General features: G+C 34.1%; 1 protein-coding gene across 1 annotated transcript in view; it reads left to right on the top strand.

The window, feature by feature from the left end:
* Window positions 1-26,591, top strand: part of LOC129232363 (muscle LIM protein 1-like) — a 61,522-nt gene extending 34,931 nt beyond the window's left edge. Inside the window, exons 2-4 of the mRNA XM_054866515.1 lie at window positions 11,263-11,384; window positions 23,169-23,343; window positions 25,967-26,591. Coding sequence (XP_054722490.1) covers window positions 11,270-11,384; window positions 23,169-23,343; window positions 25,967-26,000 — 324 coding nt within the window. The 5' untranslated portion in view covers window positions 11,263-11,269 and the 3' untranslated portion in view covers window positions 26,001-26,591. The remainder of the gene's footprint in view (window positions 1-11,262; window positions 11,385-23,168; window positions 23,344-25,966) is intronic.
* The last annotated feature ends 380 nt before the right edge of the window (window positions 26,592-26,971 follow it).

The following is a 26,971-nucleotide window of genomic DNA, read 5'->3' as shown; positions in this document are numbered from 1 at the left end:
CTTTAACTATCAGACACCGTCGCAACGAACGAAGTACCGACCGTCGTAATAACGATCCATTCTGACAAGATTTCTCTGATCGCTGCGTTGTCGTTGCAACGTGATTATGAGAGCTGGCAGGACTCAAATTTTGGCAACTGCTTTAAGCTTTCCTAAAAGACTAAAATGTTGTATAAAACCGTCTTTGTATAATAGACATGTGACATGTTGTGCATCCGTTAGTGTCTGACTTTGTGTGCATGGAGTGCGCCAGCATTGCGTTTGCGAACACATGTTCCTATGTAAATCTTGTTCATCATGATATGACAGACCAGCATGTTAAGTTTGTAAACGACCTTTTGAGACACCCTGTATATGTCTTCCAACTTTTCTATTCCACTATATACTGGTATGAAAATACATTTTGATGGCTTAGAACAGTGGTTTCCAACCCTGGTGACAACCTCCAAAGGGGGGTTTGACACTTCAAGGGGAGATATGTTCGTGAGGGGCGGTAGGAGGCGATTAGTATTTAAAAGACAGGATAAAGGGGGGGGCGGGAGCGGCCAATTTCTCCCTGCCCCCCTACATAATGAATTTGAAGGGAGGAATGGCTTTTACAGTTTTCAACCGCCACCCCCTTAAATCGACTGTAAATCCGCCTCTGATGTAAGACACTTCCCTTGACCCCCTCAACTCCCCCGTGAAATCAGGCCCGAAGAGAGTCCATGTTTGCCATGTCGGAAACTAGGGTCCCGTGCTTGGGGGGGGGGGGGGGGTGGCGACACTGAACAAAAAAAAAAAAAAGAAAAAAGGGGAAAAAAAACTCTGAATAAGAGAAAACGTAAAGATGAAGTAAAATTTACTCTTATGGCACTTAAAATTGAGATAATTATTTTCTAGAAAGCAGTTTTGATTTTTCCCCCACTTTTTCTTATTTCTTTCTATCCCTTTTCTTTTCTTTCCCCCCTTTCTTCTTCTTTTCCCCTTTCCCTTTTTCTTTACCCCTTTTCTTTTCTTTTCCCCCTTTCTTCTTCTTTTCCCCTCCCCCTTTTTCTTTACCCCTTTTCTTTTCTTTTCCCCCTTTCTTCTTTTCCCCTCCCCTTTTTCTTTACCCCCTTTTCTTTTACTTTTTCTTCTTTTTTTTGGGGGTGGGGGCGACCAGGGGCTCGGTGACATAACTGACATGGGCCCGCCTTGACTCTCAGCGGCCCTGTGTGACATGCAAATCTATTTTTCATAAATATATTTTCATCGAAAAAGGACGTGATGTTACACGTCTTGTCCCCGCCCCCCACGTCACACATATTGTCACACTTTCACGAATCCCTCCCCCTCAAAACGGGACATTATTTTCGACGCCCCCAAACACAAACGACACAGTCAACTCATGGTTCTAAATGCATAGCCGCTCATTATTTCCAATTTCGATTTCTGGGAAGGAGGGGAATTGAGCGAAGTTTTTGTACTCTTAATATTTACTACGGCATCAAAGCACACACTTTTTTCTATAAATTCTTTTACAATGGTTTTATAAATCTGTTGTTTTTAAAATTTTAAAAAAAATTTAAGAACTTTAGCGATCTTTACTTTTTTTACGGTTTGTTTCAAAGCTAAACGAATAGTGAACCATTCCACTTCAAAAAAAAAAAAAAAAGACATTTTGTCACACACATTTTGCGTCAAAACAATGTTTGAAAAATATACGAAACACAGATATTTTCCTAAAAAACGTCACATACACGCAGGGCCGTTTTTTTTTTCTTAGGGGGTTTTACCAAATACATTCTTTGAAACATTTATATCGTCTATCAAATTTGGTTTCATGTGTTCTATTGATTTTTGTTACAATAGGTTATCTAAATTTAGGGAGCGGATGTTCTTACAAAACGCCATATTGTTACACAATAAATGAATTTCTCAATAACTTCCATAAACACACAATGAGTTTGTACACTTTTTCAGTCATGCTGATTTCATTTCACAAATAAAATTTAAATAAAAATATTAACAACAATATTATTTTTGTCATTAAAAATAAATAAATAAAAAATAAATAAATAATGGAAAGCATTTCTTTTGATGAAGAAATTCGGAGGGAGTTTGAATCCTATAAGCTACCCCCTTCGATACGGCCCTGCATACACGTGTGATTTCTTAATAAAAAAAAAATATATATCTTATTTCACGCTTTTAAATTAGTTTAAGTTTTGTCACGTGCGGCACTAAATGTGTACTATTTCGTGGGCTGGCAGTGGTGGACAATGTGTGTGTACACAGTAAAACTGCAAAGAGCTGAAAGCCGGAAAATCCGAACACCAAAAGTCCGAAATGTTGAAAATCCGAAATCATTCACATGAAGTTTCAATTCACTTTCAAAGGAATTTCAAAACTTTCTCACGTTAAAAGCAAGTTTTTTTAAGTTTAAATCAGTTTTTCCTTTCAGAAATTACTTCTTTTTTGTGCAATCGGTGTACTTTCAGAAACTCAATCAATTTTCTTAGTTTAAATACAGGCGTCCCTCGTATAACACAGTACGTCTACGACACAGTTTCGATATGACACGGTACCAAATTTAAGATTATTACAACACGGTTTCGATACTACACCGGACAAATCTTGAATTTAATACTTCATGGCTTTGATATAGAATGTTATATTTATAAAAGATTGTGTATTTCATTCTTGTTTAATACATCCTGTTAATGGTTGATAACTCTAATAAATTTTTACTTTGTTTTTATGAAACTTGGTTTCGATATAACACGGTACACATCCCTTGATTTACATTATTTCTAAGTCTCGTATAACACGGTTTCGATATAACACGGATCGCGGTTTCGATATAACACGGTACACATCCCTTGATTTACATTTATTTCTAAGTCTCGTATAACACGGTTTCGATATAACACCGGACAAATCTTGAATTTAATACTTCATGGCTTTGATATAGAATGTTATATTATAAAAGATTGTGTATTTCATTCTTGTTTAATACATCCTGTTAATGGTTGATAACTCTAATAAATTTTTACTTTGTTTTTATGAAACTTGGTTTCGATATAACGCGGTACACATCCCTTGATTTACATTATTTCTAAGTCTCGTATAACACGGTTTCGATATAACACGGAACGTGGTTTCGATATAACACGAATCATATTGACATGAGTTATGGTATGTACATGAATAATTAGCTTAAAAAATGAGTAAAAATACTCTTTTTAAAAAAGTCTCGTATAACTCGGTTTCGATATAACACGGAACGCGGGTTCGATATAACACGAATCATATTGACATGATTTATGGTATGTACATGAATAATTAGCTTAAAAAATAAGTGAAAATACTCTTTTTAAAAAAGTCTCGTACAACACGGTTTCGATACTACACGGAATAAAGTAACTGTAATACGAGGGATTCCTGTACTGTATAATAGTTCCTCACAGAGTACATGCAGTACCGAAAATCAGGACCCGAATAACTAAATGTGAGGCCCAAGGCCCAGAATGCTTTGGAGGTCCCCCTCTTTATTCCATCACTTTAAGTCAATGCAAAATAATGTTTAACATTATTTAAAAGAGACATTTTTTAAAAATTAATAAATCATTAATTTTCATTATCTTCACCAAAATGCATGATTTTTTAATGCTATGCATAAGTTTTTAAAAATTCGGGGCCTCTGAAGAAGATGGGTCCCCAGGCCTAGTTGGCCTGTGCGGTAGTCAGGCTCTGCGGAAAATGTTTTACGGAAATGTTTACTCTATGTTGTAAAGGATTGGGAATTAATTATTGTTTACAAATGAAATTACATTTCCCGGCTTTGTACACTGTATTGCATGTTAAGTACGTTGATATTCTATTACAACTTTAATTGACTGAATGACGTATTATTTTTTCTAAACGGTATTTTCTTAGCTATTTTCGAATTTCCGAACAATTTGAAAATCCGAACTAACTATGGTCCCAATTAACTCGAATTCTCGACGTTCAACTGCTAATTTTATTACAAAAATGCGGTTTTTAATCATCATAAAAAACGGTAAGTTAGTTCTTTTAAAGATTTATTTTGCTTATTAACCATGTTACCCCGAATTTTCTATTTTTCGAATTACCTATGATTCTTCTATAGTAAGTTTGTATATACGAGGTTGAACTGTACCTATACTTACAAAGTTCACTACATCATTAGTAGATGGCGCCACAAGATATGATTGAAAATACATACTTGGCGAAAAAGCAACAGGTGGAAAGGAGAAAAGCAGTTTCTGACTATTATCAATTCTCTAAATCTCTTTTTAAAACTGATGTTGATGTTTTTCTATATTTTTTTCATAAAATCATTTTTCTTCCATTGAACTAGAAGAATCAGTGAAATCATTTTTTTTTTTTCATTTTAATGGACCTAGTTAATTGAGATTTATTTTATTCTGTTTTAAGAAATAAAAATTTCAATGATTTATTTTTGTTTTTAAAGTGCAATCGAAGTTAGAAAAAAAATTAGCTGGTGGAAAGGGAATATATTAGTTTCTTCTGTCATAGCCCCCTGCTCCCGTTTGAAAAAAAAAAAAAAAAAAACTATTTTTCGTAATTTTTTTTTTTCGCTTGTGTGGACCAAACACTTTGCTTAAGTTTACAAAAAAAAGTTAGGCGAAAGATTAAGATCAAATGTTTATTGCCAGCAAGAAGTAAACTAAGAGTAAATTTAGCGCAAACAGACATTTTGCGCTTATATAAATCACGTTTTTTCATGCTGTATAGTAATTTCCTTTGTTTGAGCGAAATTACATGGAATTGAACATACTTGAGCGAAATAGATGCAAAACAGCAGCGCGGATTTTATAAAACTTAAGTGACTCTTTTTAAGTAGAACTAGTGGTACCCGCACGGTTTTGCCCGTAGTAGAAAAATTAAAAGGTCATTTGGTTCGCCTGTATATTTACAAATAATGGATGGGGAATTTCTCGTCAATTTGCTCGCCCATGTTACGATTCCACGTTATGATAATTTGGTAATTTACTCCCCCACGTTATGATAATTTGCTCGGTAAAATGTTCTTAAAATTGGAATAGAAAAAGAACAAAATCGAATTTTCGAAAAATCGCTTTGAGGTGCACACCCCCATGCTACAAACAAATTTTTGTGCCAAATTTCATAAAAATCGGCAGTACGGTCTAGGCGCTATGCGCGTCACAGAGATTCTGACAGAGAGAGATTTAGATATCTTATTTTTAGTAAAGATAATTAAAAATAAATATATATGAATCTAAAAGATAGCCTTTCCCACCTTTGCACGATTTTTCTTTTTCTTACTCAATTGAAATTTTTAATATTCTTCACTTTTCCGCATCCTTACCTTTTGTCTGCGATATTTTCCTATCTTTTCGTTTTGAGATGCAGATGTTAAAACTCAATAATAAAAAAAAGAATTAAATTTATGTTTACTCTCTCAAAAAAGTTCATGCAAATGTTGCCATAATCTCAAACTCATTTCTATATTAAACTACGGTTTTTTGCAAACACTGTATAGGTTATTTCTTAATGTTATAACTTTAACATTATTTATATATTTGAACATAACTAAAATTTTACTTATGTTCCAATTTTAAACAACTATTTACTTATTTAACAAATATATACTCATTTACATTTCTCAAAACTTACTGGTTCAGCGGAAATTAAAACATCAATAAAATAATCACCATTGAATTTTTTTAAAGAATAAAATCTAAAAGTTTCTTATTTCTCTTGGCGGGATTTAATTTTTATCACACACTATGTCCTTCTTAAAAGAAATTAAAAAAAGATCTATTGCATTTATATTACTTTTCTTACGTACTAACGTTTTTTCTGAGTAAGTAGAATTTTCTCTACAGTGATAGAAAGTATGTTTCATTTGTTCTCACTTACATTTGTTTATTAAAATTTTCTCTTCATTCAGAATAAAAGTTAACTTCACTTTTCTTCGAAATTTAGGTTCTCTCCAAAATTATTATAATTAATCATTTAATGAACAGTTACACTTTTTTAGTTTCGTAGCTTTTTTATTTGCCACGTTTCCCCTTAATAGTTCGAAAATTTCCCTCAGTTATTAGATTTATTTTTTCAGTTACTATGTTTTTTTTTTTTCAATCATAAAGATTGTTGTTCAATCACTAGAATTTTTCCTACTGTTATGAAAAATGTATCTTTAGTTTTAAAGATTTTTCTTTCAGCTTGACTTTTGGTTAACTTTTCTTTTATCGTTATTATTTTTTAATCATTTGATATAGCTCATACTGTATTTCTTCTTCTGTCCCAAAAACTTGTTTAGTGTTTTCTTTATCCAATGATTTTTTTCTTTAGTCATGACAGAAATTTCCTAAAGTTTTAAAAACTGCCCTTTCAGATACAGCGATTTTGTTTTTCATCATCATTATTATACCTGGCATAATCTTTCAGGATTTTTATTATTCTAATAGAATAGCTCCTCAAATTTTGGAATCATACCTTAAACTATCATGACTTTTTGCTTTGGATAGTAACTCCCTTCACTTAGTCATAAATCTTTCATAATTTTTTAATTAGCTGCATGCCTCGGCCAAACTCATAATTTTTGTTTTAGAGCGTACAAAACACTTAAATGCATCCCTAAAACTTTACTAACTTATTCATAAAAAGATTTGTTTGAGATTGGAACAAAAACCTTACTTTTCATTTAAATAAACAATAAGATGGTTCGGAAAAATTAATTTGTTTTATTTCTGAATCGCGTTACCTCTCAAAAGTAGCAGTTTGGTATCTTCATTGGGGGGAAAATTAATAAAAAAAATTCTAAGTAGACATCTTCAGCTCGCGCACAAGGCTGAAAGTTTGAAAAAATATGCTAAAATTGAATTTTTCAAAAAATAATAAAATTAGTTTTTTCATATTTTTATAACGCAACAGACATAAATTGTCAGTACATAGCGTAGTTTGAACCTAAAAAAATATTTTATGGATCTTTAATTCGCGCATACGCCTTAGATTGGGCAGGAGATTTTAACTCTATTTAAGGCGGATGCGCAAACAAAAGATCTTATGTTAAAACTGTGAAGTATTTTTTTAGGTTCAAACTAAGCTATATACTGACAATTTATGGCTGTTGCGTTATGAAATATAAACGAACTGATGTGTGCATCACATGACTTCCTTTTACTCCAATTTAATGTCATTTTCTCATTATTGGCAATTTTAATGTGATTCAATAGTTACTCTCTAAATATCACCAACAGTGGCCAAATTGAAACCAAATAAAAAAAAAAAATTTAATCTCCAAATTTGTCGCCAAGTTGGCGACAATACTTGGCGACCAAAAGACTGGTGATATATCTCCAAGTGTCCGCCAAATTATAACACCACGTGAGTTTACATCGAAATTAACCATGATTTCCCCCCAAAAAGGGGCATAAGACCCCCTTCGAAGCATACGAATGCAACCAAAAATGAAGGTGCACAACTAGACCCCACTAGGAGACTGTGTACCAAATTTCAACTTTCTAGGACATTCCGTTCTTGAGTTATGCGACACACATAAACACATACGTACATACAGACATCACGAGAAAATTCGTTGTAATTAACTCGGGGATAATCAAATTGGATATTTCGGGAGTCTGTACGTTCTTAGGCACATATCCACGTGTTGTCAGGTTGGAAAAAAAACGCAACATTCATTTGGGGGAGAGCAAAGTGGAAATTAAGGCCGATTTTTGGGTGAAATTTTTTTCGTGAATACAATACTTCCTTTATTGTAAAAGGAAGTGAAAATCTAATTTTATTATTTTTTCAAAAAATTCAATTTTTAGCCTTTTTTTCAAACTTTCAGTATCATGCGCGAACTGAAGATGTCAACTTAAGAATTATTGTTATTATGTTTCCCCAATTGAGTATACCAAACTACAACTGTTGAGAGGTAAAATGATGCATAAATAAAGAAATCGATTTTTTTCTAAACAACCTAATCAGCAAAAACCGATCCTTCATGGGGGGGGGGGGGAGAGAAATACAGCCCAACAAATGCTGTGCTGTGCTTGGACAGCGCTGGAATTCCAACAACGCAAACCAGGTAAAAAACGATGTTAGTGTATGAAATATAGCATAAAAATATCAATAACAATGGGGTCGTTTCCAAAATTTTAAAAGTATTTTTTTCTGAAAGAGCATGCTTAAAAACATGGGATCAGACCATTTTTTTAAATAATTTGTTGAAGTTTGATATATTAAAAAAATTACTTAAACCGGTGCGCTTTCATTGTTTACGCTTCTGCCCGATGACACCACGAATGATGAAATGCCATTCAGTGTTGCCATTTTCACAGAGCAAAATATTTAATTCGCTTCTTTACTCACGTGAATTGGCAACGATAGGTTTGATAGCAAGCGTTGAGGGCAATGTTTATTTCGCTTCTTCATTATCATAACGTGGAAAAGTGGTAAAAAGATACGCCACAGTGCATCATTTGTGACGTCATCGAGACCACGCCTTGTTTGAAAAATCGGACAGTTAAGAAAATTAGTTAAAAAATAACTGCTGATAAAATAAAAGTATTTTTTGGTCCATGTTATATTTTTTATTTTTTTATTTGCTCATTCTATCAATTTCAATGACTAAAAGTAGTACTTTTGACTGAACGAACTCACCCCATTGCATACATTTAAATACATCGCGCAAACTGATTCTGCCACAGAAGACTGGTTTAGGCATTCCGTTTAGGCGCTTAAACAGTGGAGATAAAAAACATCTGTAAGCGGAGTACATATAAAAACTGGTAAGTAGCGTAGATCTAAAGCAGTAATTAGTGTTAGGTGCAGTTCTCACGTTTAACTGTTTAGAATTCGTTGACTTTGGAAGGTTTGATGTCGTTGGAAGGGGGGGGGGAAGGAATGCATAAAAAGAAGATTTTGCTCTTGCTAAGTTAAAACGTGCGCATTCATAACAATCGCTGATTTTTTTTTGAGCAATCACATTGTTTATTGTTTTCATTTGGCCTTTGAATGGCGTTCCTATGATTTTATTCCCCCCCCCCCGCCTCCCTCTGCAGCACCACCGTCGACCGGCTCCTCCCGATGCTGCTCCTCTAGCGAAAACAGTTTCCAGGTTGCGTCCATATCTACACACACACACCTAAACACGCGCATACATACATACGCACCCACACATACCCACACAATCATGCCTGCACACAGACACAAACACACACATACATACACACACACCTACAAACACACATGCCTACAAACACCCATACACACACACACACACTCGTGATTGAGAAAAACATATTTTGAATTCAAGATGTCAAAATTCAAATTAATTTTTTTTGAGCAATCACGATTGCTTTAATAAGTAATTTATGCGTCAAGAAAGGTGTTTTAGTATGCTCTTTCAAATATTATTGTTTCATTTTCGTTATAACGCTATCGTGTGGCTCCCTGTTCAGCACGAAATAATTATTTAAACTTTTAATAGTTCATTGACGTGGAAAGCTAAGAAAAAAAAGTGAGAGATTAATTATGGTCACATATGAAACTAATTAGTGTCACTTATTAAAATGGACAAAATTAAAAATAACCGTTTTCATCTATTTCGAATGATAACTTATCTATTCTTTTTCAATGAGAAAAAAAATTGCCTTCCAATTTTTTTTTTCCCGAAAGAAAATATTCAATAGGTACTTTGTTGCTCATCATGCCAACAACCTTTTACTAGCAATTAGACGAGCTTTATCGCCATCAAAAAAAGAGCGTCCAACGCGCAGAAAGAACTACTGTTAGGATCTGTTTCTAAAAGTGCAAGGGAATTCCATTTACGCTATGTCACTTCGAGAAATGACGCCACTTTCCATCTTCTCGAACGGAACGACAAGAATTCTAAAAAAGAACAGATGCAAACGAACAAACGTTACTTATTCCAGATGATAAAAAAGATCGGAGCGATATTTCAGATCCAAAATAATCCATTCTATGGTTCAGTTGGGACGGAAAAAAAAGCTCAACTTGCGAGTTGGGCTAAAAATGGGTTGGCAGACGATCGTATTTTGACTCATCCGCCCACTCTTAAAAGATCGTTCTTTCGTTGCAGGTGTAAGATTCCTTTCACACCTGTGAAACGTGCCAAATGTCCGAATGCTTTAACTTAATTAACTTCTAATTAAACAGCACTGTCGCAGTATTTATTCTCCATACACTCCGAAAAATAGTTTGAATAAAATTTATCATCAATCAGCACTGGCTCAACAGACATTTTTCACAGACTTTTAGAAACATTGTGAATAAACATTATCATCAATCAGCACTGACTCAACAGATTTTTTTCATAGACTTTTAAAACTTTCCGAATAAACTTTATAATCAATCAGCACTGGCCAAACAGACATTTTTCATAGACTTTTTGAAACATTTTGAATAAACTTTATTTTTAATCAGCATTGGCTCAACAGACATTTTTCATTGACTTTGAAAACATTCTGAAAAACTTTATTATCAATCAGCACTGTCTCAACAGACAATCTTCACAGATTTTTTAAAACATTCTGAATAAACTTTATTCATCAATCAGCACTGACTCAACAGACATTCTTCATAGACTTTAATTCCCTTCAGTCCATTTTCCATAGACTGAAAACATTCCGAAAAACTTAATCATTAATCAGCACCGTCTCAACAAATAATCTTCACAGACTTTGAAAACATTCCGAAAAACTTTTTGATCAATCAGCATTGGCTCAACAGACAATTTTCAGAGACTTTGAAAACGTTCCGAAAAACTTTATCATTAATCAGCACTGTCTCGAAAGACAATCTTAACAGACTTTGAAAACATTCTGAGTAAACTTTATCATTAATCAGTATCAGCTCAACAGGCATTAAATGATCAACAAGGCATGGTAGATCTTACTGACTATACCATGCCTTGCCTTTAATCTTCGAGTTGAACCGAACCATTGCTTCGGTTACACGTGTGGTCAGTTCTAGTTCTGTATCAGCTACTAGTTTGTTTGGCACTCTTGACTTCCTAAAGAGGTTTTCCACCTCCAGCTCACTCACTTCCTATGCCGGGCTGATGAGTGCTAATAAGCACGAAACTGCAGTCCTTGGCTGGAATTGAGTGAGCTGGCAGTGTATTTCAAGACATTCCATGGTTCAGTTGGGACGGAAAAAAAAAAAAAAAAGCTTGAAAGTTGGGCTAAAAATGGGGTTGGCAGGCGTTCGTATTTTGACTCATCCGCCCACTCCTAAAAGATCGTTCTTTCTTTGCAGGTGTAAGATGCCTTTCACACCCGTGGAACAAGCCAAATGCCCCAAATGCGGGAAATCCGTCTACGCCGCTGAAGAGATGCTGGCCGCTGGAGCCAAGTGGCACAAAACCTGCTTCAACTGTGGTGAGTAGAGTTCACCGCCGATCAAGGCACATCTTGGAAAAAATATGTGGCTACAGAACAGCACAACTAATTACAGTCGAACCTCCATATATCGAACTTCCAAATATCGAAATTTTCTATATATCGAAATCCCAGCAAATTTCTATGTTCATTGCATAGAAAAATTGTTTCTATATATCGAAAAAATCTCTATACATCGAATTTTTTTCGAGACATTCGTAGATTTTTTTTCCACTTTAGAATGTTTGTCTCATGAAAAATGAAGGTTAGGGGAGAAAATTATGTTCACACTAAAGGTTGCTACGAAACTCTTTAGGAATCTGGAGTGTAAGGGTGTGTAGATAGGTCGTTGTTTCATTCTGGAGTTCTTGAATTCCCTCAAATTCATTTCAAATATTAGTTGTAACCAGAAACAATGTAAAATCAGTTTAAAGTTATCCCTATTGTATGTTGATTATCATTCCCAGTCTTTATAGATGCAGTAAAAATCATTCAAGTTAAATATAGGTTCGTTTTTTACTTTTCTCTCGATTACACTGTCAAAACGAAAATCCCCTAATGTTGCGGATCAAGTTGAATTGCCGAAGAATGAAGATGTATAAAGGAGCAACATGTAGTTTTTGTAATTTTTTTAATTATTAACTTTGATTTAATTCGTTGCTCGTATAAATTAGAGATTAGGTTTCATACACGAAAATAAGTTCTAATTTCAAGGTTTTAGGAGATTTTTAAGATAAAATAAGATCGTTTCTATATATCGAAATTTCTATATGTCGAACTTTTTTCCGACAATTTGCTACTTCGATATATGGAGGTCCAACTGTACATGCAGGAAGTCTCGGTAGTATCTACAGAAAGGAAATCTGTGGACATTGCCTTGACTTAATAGATATTCTGGATTAAATTTAAAGGCAACCCCCCCCCCCCCCCCATAAACACACATACTCAATGGATCCTCTTCACAAAAATTACGAAAAATTTTAACAATATAGAACAAAACATCTTAAAAATTGTAGGCTATTTCTTAATTACGTTGTGTGTGCACATTCAATGTTCTTAAACACTGTACGCTTACAATCTATTTCAGCTCAAAACATATTTTTTAACGCTTAGTATAAACTTGAAATATTATTCCATACTATTAAATGCTGTACTATTCAATACTTTTTATACTGAGCATAAAAATGAAACACTATACTAAAGAAATATTCGTACTTCATTAAACAGAATTTGAAATTAAATTTTATTACAATACGATAAAAATATTTCAATTTGTCAACTTCAAAAGGTTCTGAATATTTTCACGCTAATTAGTGATAATTTCGCACATTACAGTAATTATATGTGGTATTTCAATAATCATGCAAAATTAGAATAGAAATCTCTAATTGATGCCATAATTTTATTCTCTATTGCTTGGAATTTCTAGTACTGCAGAGTTGGAAACTAACGAATACGATTACATGCTATTTTTTAAAATGAAAATAATATAAATCACTTCTGATCGTTTGAAAATATTTTGCATAACCTTTATCATTAGTGAGTACTATCTCAACAGACACTCTCGTGTTTTCTGAAAAGAATTTGAATGATCCTTATTATTAACCCGCATTGACTCAATATTATTTCTTGTTCTCTAACCGAATTCTAAAACAACTTTATTATTAATCAGTATGGCTCAATACACACTTGTGTTTTCTGTGTCTGTTCCTTATCATCAACACGCTTAACTTTAATATTTTTCTTAGCTTCTAAAAAAAATTCTGAAATAACTTTATTATTAATTAGCACTGACTCAACAGACACTCTCGTTTTTCTGAAAAGGGTTAGAATACGCCTTATCATCAATCAGCACTGACTTAACAGACACTCTCGTTTTTCTGAAAAGGGTTAGAATAAGCCTTATCATCAATGACCACTGCCTCAACAGACACTCTCGTTTTTCTGAAAAGGGTTAGAATAAGCCTTATCATCAATCAGCACTGACTTAACAGACACTCTCGTTTTTCTGAAAAGGGTTAGAATAAGCCTTATCATCAATCAGCACTGACTCAACAGACACTCTCGTTTTTCTGAAAAGGGTTAGAATAAGCCTTATCATGAATCAGCACTGACTTAACAGACACTCTCGTTTTTCTGAAAAGGGTTAGAATACGCCTTATCATCAATCAGCACTGACTCAACAGACACTCTCCTTTTTCTGAAAAGGGTTAGAATAAGCCTTATCACCAATCAGCACTGACTCAACAGACACTCTCGTTTTTCTGAAAAGGGTTAGAATAAGCCTTATCATCAATTAGCACTGACTCAACAGACACTCTCGTTTTTCTGAAAAGGGTTAGAATAAGCCTTATCATGAATCAGCACTGACTTAACAGACACTCTCGTTTTTCTGAAAAGGGTTAGAATACGCCTTATCATCAATCAGCACTGACTCAACAGACACTCTCCTTTTTCTGAAAAGGGTTAGAATAAGCCTTATCACCAATCAGCACTGACTCAACAGACACTCTCGTTTTTCTGAAAAGGGTTAGAATAAGCCTTATCATCAATCAGCACTGACTCAACAGACACTCTCGTTTTTCTGAAAAGGGTTTGAAAAAGCCTTATCATCAATCAGCACTGACTCAACAGACATTCTTACCTACCGTGTTCATTATACATCAAAACGTCAATAAATATTTCCGCTTACAATAACCTTTCCCTTTTAAAAGTTTTGATAGAAAGACAAAAAATATTCCCGGATTGAGCTGCATTCAATCAAAATCAGTTTTTGACAGTTGTTTTCGACCTGATTGAGCTAGATGCTCAATCAGTCTGAAACAGGATGCGTTCACAACAAACAGAAGTATCAACTTATGAAAAAAAGAACTACCTCTTTTGAAAATTCATGACTTGAGCTTGTTTCGATAGTACCACCACAATTAAACGATTTCTTTTAGTATTCATTAAAAAGGTCACTGCTGCTTATTGTGCACCAAACTGTTGGACCAGTCGAAGTTGTGGTGCATTTATTACGATTTTTATATGAGGTTATTGCTGCTCACAGTTATACTGCCGTGGAAAAGTAAAACGCAGTACAAGGTAGTCAGATTTAACAACAGTAAATCCGAGACAGGCTTCTAGGAGTAAAAAGGGGGGGGGGGGATATTTTTGAGATTGAGGGCATTTACTGGATATGGTGTATTTTTAAGGGTTACTTTCCGACATAGAATGTCTCTTCATGATAAATTTGAAAAATGCAATCGTAACAAAGCATTAAACCTTACAAAATGTCGCCGATTAAAGCATAAAAATCGTTTTGACTGCGATTGACGACGCATGCGCAGAGATATAGTTCCAACATTAGTCAGTGAGCTAAGAGGAAGCAATCATTCGGCTCCTCATGTACTTGCTGCCAAAACAAAAACCAAATTAAAACGAAATAATTTTTGCGTTTGCTGCCACATAATTTTCTTATTGCTCTTTATTTCACATTTTTTGTTTTACTTTATTTTTTCCTCTTAAAATAATGTTTCGTTACGCAAAATATTGTTATTAGCTGGAATATGGGATTTTAGCCGACCCGTATGGAAATTTCCCGGACGCTGGACAATTTTTCAAAACACGGAACTGTCCCTTGAAATCCGGGACTCTGGCAACCCTAAAGAAACGCGCTTTGGATTCAATATATAACAATAGAAAAATGTAAATTTGACATTTTTTTTTTGAGCAATCACATTGCTTTTTGTCCTCATTTGACTGTTTTGATGTCCTATGATTTTAATTTTCCCTCGCCTTCCTCTGCAGCACCACCGTCGGCCGGCCTCACGATGCTGCTCCTCTTGCAAAAACCGTCTCCAGCTTGCGTACATCTACACACACACGCATACATACACACACCTACACACACATACACACACTCATGCCTGCGCACAGACACACACTTACACACACTCATGCCTGCACACAGACACAAAAAAAAAAACCACGCATACATGCACCCACATACACTCGTGATTGCGAAAAACATAATTTGAATTCCCAGATATCAAAATTCAAATTAATTTTTATTTATCTATTTATTTATTTATTTTTTGTGCTTTATTTCTACGGAAACCAAATAAGCAAGCTTGTACAACGCAGCTGAAGTACAACAGACGACAGAAATGCAAACAAATGAAAAATGAAAAATTTGCAGTTGCTGCCCTTTACCTTCCCACGGCAGTATATTGCTTGATCTATTTGCACAGATGTGACATTTTTGCGCATATATTCATCCTTTATTCACGGAGTTTTAAACTTTGGCTTTCAATTGTGATGTATTCTAATATAAAAACTATTTTGAGTAATAGTATGAAGTATCAACTTACGAAAATGTTCTTGTATGTATTAAAAAAATAGTGATATGTACGTGTAACGGGCGTGATCGAACTGCCACTCCCAGATCACGTACAAATCATCAGTTTTCAGATACAATTATTTTTGTAAAGTAGTTGATTCTTGGTTCCTTATGTTCGAAAGTATCACAATTGAAAGCTAAAATATAAAATTTCATGTATAAAGTGCAAATATATGCGTAAAAATGTCACACCTGCGCAAATGGGTGGAGCAATGTACAACTTTTTTTTCTATGAATTTGTCAAATGAGGTCATTCCCTTTCCAATAAGGATCTTTTATTAAAATTATCCGAAACACTATTTTAAGGGCGTGACCAAACTGTCGCGCCCACAACGCGTAAAAATCATTAGTTTTCAAGTACAATATTTTTTTTAAGTAGTTGATTCTTCATATTACAACATATAACAGTTCCTTACATTCAAATATATTACAATTAAAAGTCAAAGTTTAAAACTTCATGAATCAAATGCAAAAACCTGCCCAAACCCGTCACACCCATGCGAATGGGTGGAACAATGTACAACTTATTTTCTAAAAGTTCAACAAAAGTTATTATTAAATAACCGAATTCATTAATGAGGTCATTCCCTAAATAAAAAGGATCCTTAATTAAAATTATCTGAAACACTCTTTTACGGGAAATACACCGCCAGCTCAGTCATTTCCAGCCGAGGACTGCAGTTTCGTGCTGATTAGCACTCATCAGCCCGGCATAGGAAAGTGACTGAGCTGGAGATGGAAAACCTCTTACGGAAGCCAAGAGTGCCAAACAAACTGGTAGCCAATGTAGAATTAGCACAGACCCCTGTGAGAGGTTTTCCATCTCCAGCTCAGTCACTTTCCTATGCCGGGCTGATGAGTGCTAAGAAGCACGAAACTGCAGTCCTCGGCTGGAAATGACTGAGCTGGCGGTGTATTTCACGTATTTCTGCTTTAGCCCAGGCTAATGGGCTAATTTACTAAATACACTATTTTACGGGCTTGACCAAACTGTCGCGCCCACAATGCGTAAGTAAAATATTTTTTTTTTAGAACAGTTGATACTTCACGTTGTAATACCTTATGTTCGAATCTATCACAATTGAAAGCCTAAGTTTAAAACTCAATGAATAAAGTGCAAATATATGAGCAAATATTTCATACCCGTTCAATGTGCAACTTTTTTTCTAGTACTGCAATAAAAGTTATTATTCTATAACCAAATTCATTAATAAGGTCGTTCCCTTTCTAATAAAAATCTTTAATTAACAACAATCTCCTCCTTAAAATAAGCTGAAACACTATTTTACTGTACGTGAAATACACCGCCAGCTCAGTCATTTCCAGCCGAGGACTGCAGTTTCGTGCTGATTAGCACTCATCAGCCCGGCATAGGAAAGTGACTGAGCTGGAGATGGAAAACCTCTTAAGGAAGCCAAGAGTGCGAAACAAACTGGTAGCTAATATAGAATTAGCAGACCAGACGAGTGACCGAAGCAATGGTTCGGTTCAACTCGAAGATTGAACGCGAGGCAAGGTATATTCAGTAAATTACCGCCCATTAGCCAGGGCTAAAGCAGAAATACGTGAAATACACCGCCAGCTCAGTCATTAATACTACTTAGTAATTTACTGAATATATTATTTTACTGCTTCAGACGTAGCTTATCCAAGAACTGAAGCCCATGAATTAAAAGGTCTTACATGTTGTAGATCGATTTACGGTGGCTATAATTAGAAAGATATTTTATCGATTTGGCAAATCGAAAAAGTGAATCACTTTTGCATGGGAACGAACCATTAATTTCGAACTCGTAATCATTCTTGGAGATAAAGGCACCATTAATTATTAGTTCAAAACGTCATTAATGAACTTGATCAATCAGTTTCGTCTCTGAGAGGAACAGAAGGACAAGTTGTTTTCCCAGAATAAACCTAATTTGAAAATGAGTCATACACTGGGAGCATAGTTTAAGGAAATGTAATTAGGGTAATTAATGCAGTACAATGATTTGATTATATTCAGGGCTACACTAAAATCGAACATAATCTGAACAGGCGGGGCTGAAAACGATATTCAATGAAATGCATTGCGGTTTAATTCTAGAAAGAGATCAAAAGTCTTAGTTAAATGTTTTTTCTTCAATACATTATATGTGTCTGTTCGGAAATTTTCAAATCAAATTTTTTAGCCTTTAACTCTCAAATAAGCACTTTTTTAAACTCTTTAAGGATGACTTTAAAAAACTTTTAAGTAATTTGCCTCACCGTCATTTGCTGTGCAATCGTAAAATACAGGCTGACAAATAAGCGAACCTTGTCAAATTTGCAAATGTGTCCCCTTTTTAAACCATTTAAGGATCATGGGACATATGTGCGTTGTCAAATATGCAACTTTTTTAAAAACCATTGAAGAATATGATTTTTTAAAAAAAACTTTTATGAAATTGGTCTCTGTCATTTGCTGTGCAGTCTTAAAATACCAACTGTCGAATTAGCAAATGTATCTCCTGTCAAAAGAGCAACTTTTTTAACCTTTAAGAAATATGGGTTTTTAAAAAAAAACTTTTGAGTAATTTCTCTCACTGTCATTTGCTGTGCAGTCAAAAAATACGGGCTGTCAAATAAGCAACCCTTGTGAAATAAACAAATGTGTCTCCTGTCAAATAAGCAACTTTTTTAACCCTCTAAGGACCATGGGACACGTGTCCCCTGTCAAATAAGCAACTTTTTTAACCCTTAGAGAAACATAGGACACATGTGTCTCCTGTCAAAAAAGCAACTTTTTTAACCCTTTAAGGACCAAGGGACACATGTATCCCTTGTCAAATAAGCAACCTTTTTAACCCTTAGAGAAACATGGTACATATGTGTCTCCTGTTAAATAAGCAACTTTTTAAACACTTCAAAGACCATGGAACATATGTGTCGCCTGTCAAAACGTTTTTCCTCATTTCAGGAACATGGGACACATGTGTCTTTCAGCTGAAAATTTATTTTACAAATTATCTCTAACAAATAATTTATGCATTATATTTTTCCTATGCAACTGAAACATCAGAATATTACTATTGTCAAAAAAAAAAAAAAAAAAAAAAAATTAGTTTGAATTTTTGGCATCTTGAATTCAAATTATGTTTTTCGCAATCACGAACGTGTCTATGCGCGTGTGTGTTTGTGTAGGCGCATGTGTTTGGGTGCGTGTGAGTGTATGTATGGATGTGTGTGAGTGTGGTGTACGCGCGTGTGCGTGTAGGCGTTCGCGTGTGTGTGTGTGTGTACGCATGTGTGTTTGTGTCTGTGTATAGGCATGAGTGTGTGTATGTGTAGGGGTGTGTGTGTGTGTGTGTGTGTAGGTGTGTATGTGTAGGTGTGTAGGTGTGTTGTGTGCGTGTGTATGTATGCGTGTGTGTGTAGGATATGGACGCAACCTAGACACTGTTTTCGCAAGAGGAGCAGCATCGTGAGGCGGCCGGTCGACGGTGATGCTGCAGAGGGTGTTGGCGGGAAAATAAAATCAGCGTAACCTAAAAAACAGTCAAATGAGAACAATAAGAAATCGTGATTGCTCAAAAAAGAAAAAAAAAAAAAAAGAATCGTATAAAAAATACGCTTTAATTTTATTTTGAAAACACTATTTGTACGTTAGTGAAATAAATCTGTAAAAACAATCGCTTCGATAATATAAAGTTTCTAAGATACTATAATGCTTACTCAAATTTATTTTCTGATTAAAGATTGATTGTAAGTAGGAATTTCATTAATTTTAGAATACCCTGATTATTACATAACAACAGGGTAGACTGGGTCACTTTTACGCAGTGCCCTTTTTTTAAAACGAATTATAACTGGACAGCAAACAGTCATAACATATTGATGCTGCTCCTTAGCAAATATCCTCACAACTTTTTCAGCACCAGTCGAGCTTCCGTCTAGCATGCAGAAAAAATAATCTGTATTCTACCAAGTGGAGTAAATATTGAATTGAACGTTTTGAAGCCTATTGTGAATAAATACTTAAGGCGTCTAAGGAGCTTTAACCTTCAAGATTTTCGATTTTCTGGATAAAATATAGGTTATGCATAATTTAATTCTGAACAATTTGATACCTTATTTATTACCATAAGTAAAAAAAATTTCAAGTTATCGTAAAAATGCGTAAACTTTCCCCGTAGAGATTATGTTAACAGCAGCTGTTTAAGCCTCTTTTTAACCGACTTCAAAAAGGAGGCGGTTATCAATTCATACCGTATGTATGTTTTTTTTTTTTGTTTGTCCACTCATAGCGTCTCACCTAGTGAACCGATTTTGATGATTCTTTTTTTAATGGATAGGGGATGGCTCAACTTAGGTCCCATTATTTCGTTTGACCATATTTGTTCTTTAGAAAAAAAGTTATGGGCAAAAAACAGTAAATTTCATGCAATTTCCCTATTAAATGATTTTGTAGCGAAGTTCGCACTTTTCATCCGTGGACAACGGTGGCTCAGTGGTAGAATTCTCGCCTCCCACGCGGGCAACTCGGGTTCAAATCCCGACTAGGACAAAGTGTATTTTACTAAAATTTCGTTTCTACTGTTTCCCGTATTTTCTCGAATCTTCTATTAATTTCTGTATCTTTCCAAGTCTGGAAAGTTCCAGCACTTTCTCAAGTTGTATATAAGGAGATGTAACGTTCATTCGTGGTTCTGAATAAAGATCTCGAGTTGAGACTAACGAGTATTCGCTTCATTTGGCTTTCACATTGTCTTCGCTTTCTTCATCTACGCGACAATAGGAAACTCATTGTTATAAAACTTTGGTGCCCTATAACAGTAACATTAATAGTAATTGTAATGATAATTTTGAATGAAGGCTTCTCTGAAGCAAGCATCAAATTTCTTCAAGGGATATTTCGATAATGGGGAATCTGACGCTGTCGTCTCATTTTTGGCGTAAATAATTTTATTTTAGTAACCCTGCTGATTTATAGTAACCCAATGTGAATTATCAAAATCTTCCTTTCTTCAGTGCTATTGCTCCATAGTAGGGGTAAACCTAACCTGGAAGCGAGGTGATGCAGTGATTAGGATCTGCTTAGCCTTCACAATGCAAGCATTAGGTTTGACTCAACTACTTTGTAGTATTTTTATCGTTATCATCTAGGCCGATAACAGATGATCGGGGCTAAGTAAGAAAATACAGAATTGCATCATGAGCAACTTAGATGCTGTGGAATGTAAATTAGTTAGGAAAAACGTAATACTTAAATGGTTATAATTAAATTAACTATGCATGATTTCCAGAGAGGAACAAAGATAGGTTTTTAGTGCCAATCGCTTAAAGTTTAACGCGTGTCAATATAGTTTTTTTTTTTTAGTATGGAGCATTTTTAAGAAAAAATGTGAAGTTTCGTGATGGTAACTTCTTATTATTTCTAAAATACCTACATTTACACTAAAAAGAATGAAATAAAAAAATTTTGAAAAAAAAATAGAACCGACTTCAAAATTGCTCTAAAAAGTGAAAAATAATTTTATTCTTTAAACACCATCGATAATGCTTTTAAACATAATTTTTGAAGTTGGCGCAAAAACGATAGATAAAATCATTCACAGTCATAACTCAAATACAACTATAAATTTAACCAGGACCAGTTTCTTCACTATCACATACATTATGCATTGATGACAGCATATTTGAATAGCGATATAAATGTTTCGTTCGTAACTTTCGATGCTTTTCTGAAAAGAAATATGAACGAAGCATGGTTACACTGGATTTTACGTTTTGTTTTTGCGCCAACTTCAAAAATTATGTTTAAAAGCATTATCGATGGTGTTTAAAGAATAAAATTATTTTTCACTTTTTAGAGCAATTTTGAAGTCGGTTCTATTTTTTTTTCAAAATTTTTTTATTCTCAAGTGCCGGTTTCTTCGGTTTTCTCATTTTGCGCGCATGATATATCTCAGCAAGTTTCTTATATATTTTCGTAAAATTTTTAATGTATGTTTATCTGGTTTATATTTATGACCTGAATCTAAAGTTATTTATTTTTTTGAAATTTTATAAGTTAAAATCGAAAATTTCCAAAATTATGGGCAAATATATATATTTTTTAAATATTAACTTTCATAGGTTCAGATCATAAAAATATACCAGACAAACATGCATGAAAAGTTTTACGGAAATATATAAGAAACTTTGTGAGATATCATGCGCGCAAAACGAGAAAACCGAAGAAAGCGGCACCTGAGAAAAAGAGGCTTCAACAGTTGCTGTTAACATAAACCCCTATGGGGAAAGTTAACGTATTTTTACGATAACATGAAAAGTGTTTGGCGTATGGTAATAAAAAAGATATCAAATTGTTCAGAATTAAATTATGCACAACATATATTTTTTCCAGATAATCGAAAATTTTGAAGGTTAAAGGTCCTTAGACTCCTTAAGTTAAGAAAGAATGATATACGAAAATTAGCAGAATTTTATCCTTTTTTTGAGAATTGTATTTGTATGTATTAATTGTACTGAAATGTTATTAAATTTGTTTGCACGTTAAAAATAAATCCTAAGTTAGCGACGGGGCAAGTTTACGCGTTGACGTCTGAGCACCTTTACACACCTTCTTACTGTGTCTTACTTTTAAACGTGCTCTGACGCTTTTTTCGCTCCGAACTGTCTCTAAACTTTAGTATTTTCAGTGCATTTAGTTTTGAAAATCACTGTTTAATTTTCAATTGAGTTACAAATTCGTATCTTATAAGCGTACAATCATGTAGTGCTGTCTTCATGCCCGTTCAGCTTTTACTTTATACACTATTCAGTCTGTAATAAATTTGCTGTATTTTAACGATGGTAAGACACTTTGTTCAAAACACCAACAGAACCACGTTAGATGTCAAAATAGTCCACGCAACCGCGTGGACTCAAAAATATTATTTTAACGGTTAAAAACACAAACTGATCAGAAACTGAATATACCAATTTTGACTCCATTAACTGCTTTATAAAACCGCAATGTCTAAAATTTCCTAAGTTAAAACATAAAATTTAGAAAAGTCATTGAAAAAAATCCGCGTTAACGTACTTCGGTATACCCTATTGTTTATTCATAAGGGTAATGACTAAACAATATTTTTATTATTTTGCTTGATGTTTTCATAAATTACCGCCAAGCTACATGGGCTATAGTAAAATACCAAAAACAAAGAGTAACTATAGTAGGGGAAAACCTAAAACTTGGCAGCTTCGTAACGTTGTGATTAGGATCTGCGTAGCCTTCACAATGCTGAAAGGTTAGTTTTGTCAAATCTATAGTCATTATTATACCAACTTTCTGCAGAGTAATGTTAAACATGTCATTTCCTCCTTATGCAAAAATGCAATTTTTCTGAAATCTGCGATTGATCTATATTTAATTTAATTTCTATTTTCTTCCCAAGGTCTGTGCCGCAAAAGGTTAGACAGCACCAATGCCACCGAACACGCTGGCGAACTGTACTGCAAGCAGTGCTACGGCAGGAAATTCGGACCCAAGGGATACGGATTCGGTGGTGGCGCTGGATGCCTGAGCATGGACAAAGGAGAACAATTCGGAAACACAGAATGTGCAATGAGGTGAGTTTGCGCTGCTTTTTCTATAGCTTGAGCACGGAAAGATGGTGGATAAACTAGAGGCGGAAATGGAACATTTCATTTTGCAAGGGCGGATCCCGAGTTGATCCATTTGTGAAAAATTTCCGGGGGAATGCTTCCAAATCTCTCCTTTTTCTCCTTGTCTAAGATCGTCTAAAATTGCGGTTTTGCAACTTCAATTTCGAAAAATTTCCTGGAGTGGGTTCCGAATCTCAATCTTTCCTGCAGCGTCATCAAAGATGGCCTGCAATTGCGTCTACAGAACTTCAATTCCGGAAAATTTCATGGAGAGATTTCCGAATCTCATTCTTTCTTCCAACGTCATCAAAGATGACCTAAAACTGCGTCTCCAAAACTTCAATTCCTAAACAATGCTGGTGCAGAGGTCCTCGGGGGGGGGGGGATTACCCCCACCTCCCCTCTCTTCATTTGTGCTTGTCATTTTGTAATAGGCAAGATCAGCAAGAACGCACTCGCAGTTACGTTTTTACTATTGGCGCGATCCGGCTGATGCTATCTATATAAAAATAAAGTGATCCATTTCCACTTCTAGTTCATCTACCATTTCTTTTTCGTTTGGCTAATACTGTCTCTCAGAAATCAGATACGGCTAAGTGACCCAATAGCATTTGTAGAAGACAAAATTATATTTTGATTTTTAGAAATGATATCTTTCTACTAAAAGTAATATCAAACTGAAGAAAACCTTAAAGAAAATATTTTTTTCTGTGTGAATAATAGTTTCAATTAATGTTTTTTGACTTAAAATAATAAAGTGCAAAAGAAAGAGGCAACTTATATATATATATATATATATATATATATATATATAAATTCAGAAGCTATATCTTTTCATGACGTCGGTCAAAAATATAAGCGCTCCTTTTAAATGTCTTTAGGTAGAACTGAACATTTTAGGTAGCTTAGTGCATATTTTAGCGATTTTTGTGCATATAATCCGGGATTGAGTAATAATTCTATTTGTGGTTCTTTAAGGGTTTGAAAAAAGTAATATAAAATTACAATAATAATTAACTTAGCATTAAGTAGATTATGTGCACAACTGATATTTGTAATTTTTTAAATACTTTTTTCTTCTATATCACTGTATTTTTACGGAATTGTCAAGTTAAAACATTAATGTGCGCTTTAAAAATAAATTTTAAAATTTAGTATGTCGCCCTAAATTTTAGTACGTTAAAAAAAAAAACACTTTTTTTTAGCAAGGAATCTGCTCATAAACATCAACATAAGAACTTAAATTATATCGAGCATCTTTTTATCAACATCAAGCTTTTTCAACTCTTGTTCAGCAATTTTTGTATAGTTGGCTCATCCTTTATATAGCTCTTAAATGGAGAAAAATCTACCCGTTAGACTAATAAAAAAATTGTATTAGTCTAACGGGTAGATTATATATATATATATATATATATATATATATATATATATATATATATATATATATATATATATATATATATATATATATATATATATATATATATATATATATATATATATATCATGGCTACGCAAAAATTTTTTATATTTATTTTCATTCGAGTGAGTCATAAGTTTTGAAACATTTCACGCAGATGAACTTTTGAAACGTACAACATGTATGCATGTGCATGAACTGCGGTAGATATATGACACACGGCAAGTACATAAACTATACCGACAGCCCGATTTTGCCACCCAGAGACTGTAGTTCCGTCCTTGTTGTCGACTCATAAGTCTTGAATCGGCAATAAGGTAAGATGGAGGCATAAGTCGTCTCATTGAAGCTGAGAGCACCTTCAAACTGGTAGCTAAAGTGAATTTATCTCACCACCGGAGTTCGCAAAAATGGTACCTCGTCAGTTGAATGAAATTGAACACTAGTCAATTGAAGGCAAAGCTTGGGTATTAAGCTTGGGTATTAAATTACTGCTTAATTAAAGGTAAAGCTTGGGTATTAACTTACTGCTTAATTAATATGATGATTATGATTATCAACTTAATAATCATAATAAAATATTAGTGTTGCCCTAGTATTGAAGGGCTAGCTGACAGCTAGCTCAGGCGGTAGAATATAATTGCTTGCACATCGAATGCCAGGTTTCTTTAGTAAACACTGCTTTACTAACGAAATAAGTAAGTCATATTATCGCAAAATTTATTTATGATTCACTTTATAGTCTATGTATTTAGAATTGGCGTGTCAAGGACAAATAACTTTCCACTCTCAACGCTCTTTCCCTTCTGGTTGTCAAGGTTACGGAGCTATGAACTTTTACCCCCCACGTTGCTTCTCTAACAAATAAAATGGTCAGTTGTTCTGCAGAAACCTTAGATCTTTGAGAATATCTAAGGCAAAAACAGCGTGTGGAAAAAGCTTATAGTTCCCGTAACCACGACAACTAGAAGGGGAAAAGCATAGAGAGTGAGAAAATTACTTGGCTTTGACACGCCTATTCCAAATAGGTAGAATGTAGTATATTTCTAGCACAAGTGAGTATAAAAAAAACTGAATGAATACGATTACGAAACTGTTAATGTTTTTTTCTTTTTAATTCGAACACCATTACAACAAATTATAAATATTATTTTTTCCTTTCAGCAACAAGCCCACATTGGACCCAACTTATGGTTAAACCACCCACTCACTAATTTATTCTGTATAGAACTTTCTCTGGGTGATCTGCAAAACTCGTTCCGAAAAAAGAAAAAATACCAGCTGAAAAATGTGCTTATCAAGTTAAACGAAGAATCACAACTTTTTTGTTACTTAGAATTCGTCTCATTTTGTTGTTTTCAATTAATAAAAGAAGAACTTCCGAAGATATTAACAAAGAAACTGCGCAATACGATTCCGACAATGCCACCGCATCTAGTTTTTTTGCTATTTCTAAACAACAGCTTATGTTTCTTGGATATGCTCTGTGTTACTACAGTACCGGTTATCCTGGACAAAGGTGTTAATTTCTGAAAAGCAAGTGTTGACGTGTTTACTTTTCAAGTTTGTTGAGCAGCAAATCAAATAGCAATTTTGTAATTATTTCGTTACTGAAATGTTCCGAGGATTCATTATTAGGATATTGTTTGTTTAGTGGAAATTTTATTTTCAACTCTGTCGATGTTCCTAGTTTTATGTAAGTTATACTAGGATGGTTCAAAGGGAAATGCTGATATCGGTGCTGTGTATCTCAAGTCCATGTTTTCAATAAATTACACTTTCGAAATTATGACTTGCTTTCTTTTTCAACAAATGTGTTTTTTTTTCTTGCATGGAGGCGTTTAATAGAACAATAATGCACATCCTTGAAATTACACTTTCGAAATTATGACTATTAAATTTATAAAGATATATATTTAAAGAAATTATGACTAATAAATTACACTTTCGAAATTATGACTTGCTTTCTTTTTCAACAAATGTGTTTTTTTTTCTTCCATGGAGGCGTTTAATAGAACAATAATGCACATCCTTGAAATTACACTTTCGAAATTATGACTATTAAATTTATAAAGATATATATTTAAAGAAATTATGACTAATAAATTACACTTTCGAAATCATGACTTGCTTTCTTTTTCAACAAATGTGTTTTTTTTTTCTTGCATG

The sequence above is a fragment of the Uloborus diversus genome, unplaced genomic scaffold (assembly GCF_026930045.1).
Source record: "Uloborus diversus isolate 005 unplaced genomic scaffold, Udiv.v.3.1 scaffold_12, whole genome shotgun sequence".
In the NCBI taxonomy this organism is placed as follows: domain Eukaryota; kingdom Metazoa; phylum Arthropoda; class Arachnida; order Araneae; family Uloboridae; genus Uloborus; species Uloborus diversus.
Note: the sequence above shows the minus strand (reverse complement) of the source record. Positions and strands in the feature narration are given on the sequence as shown.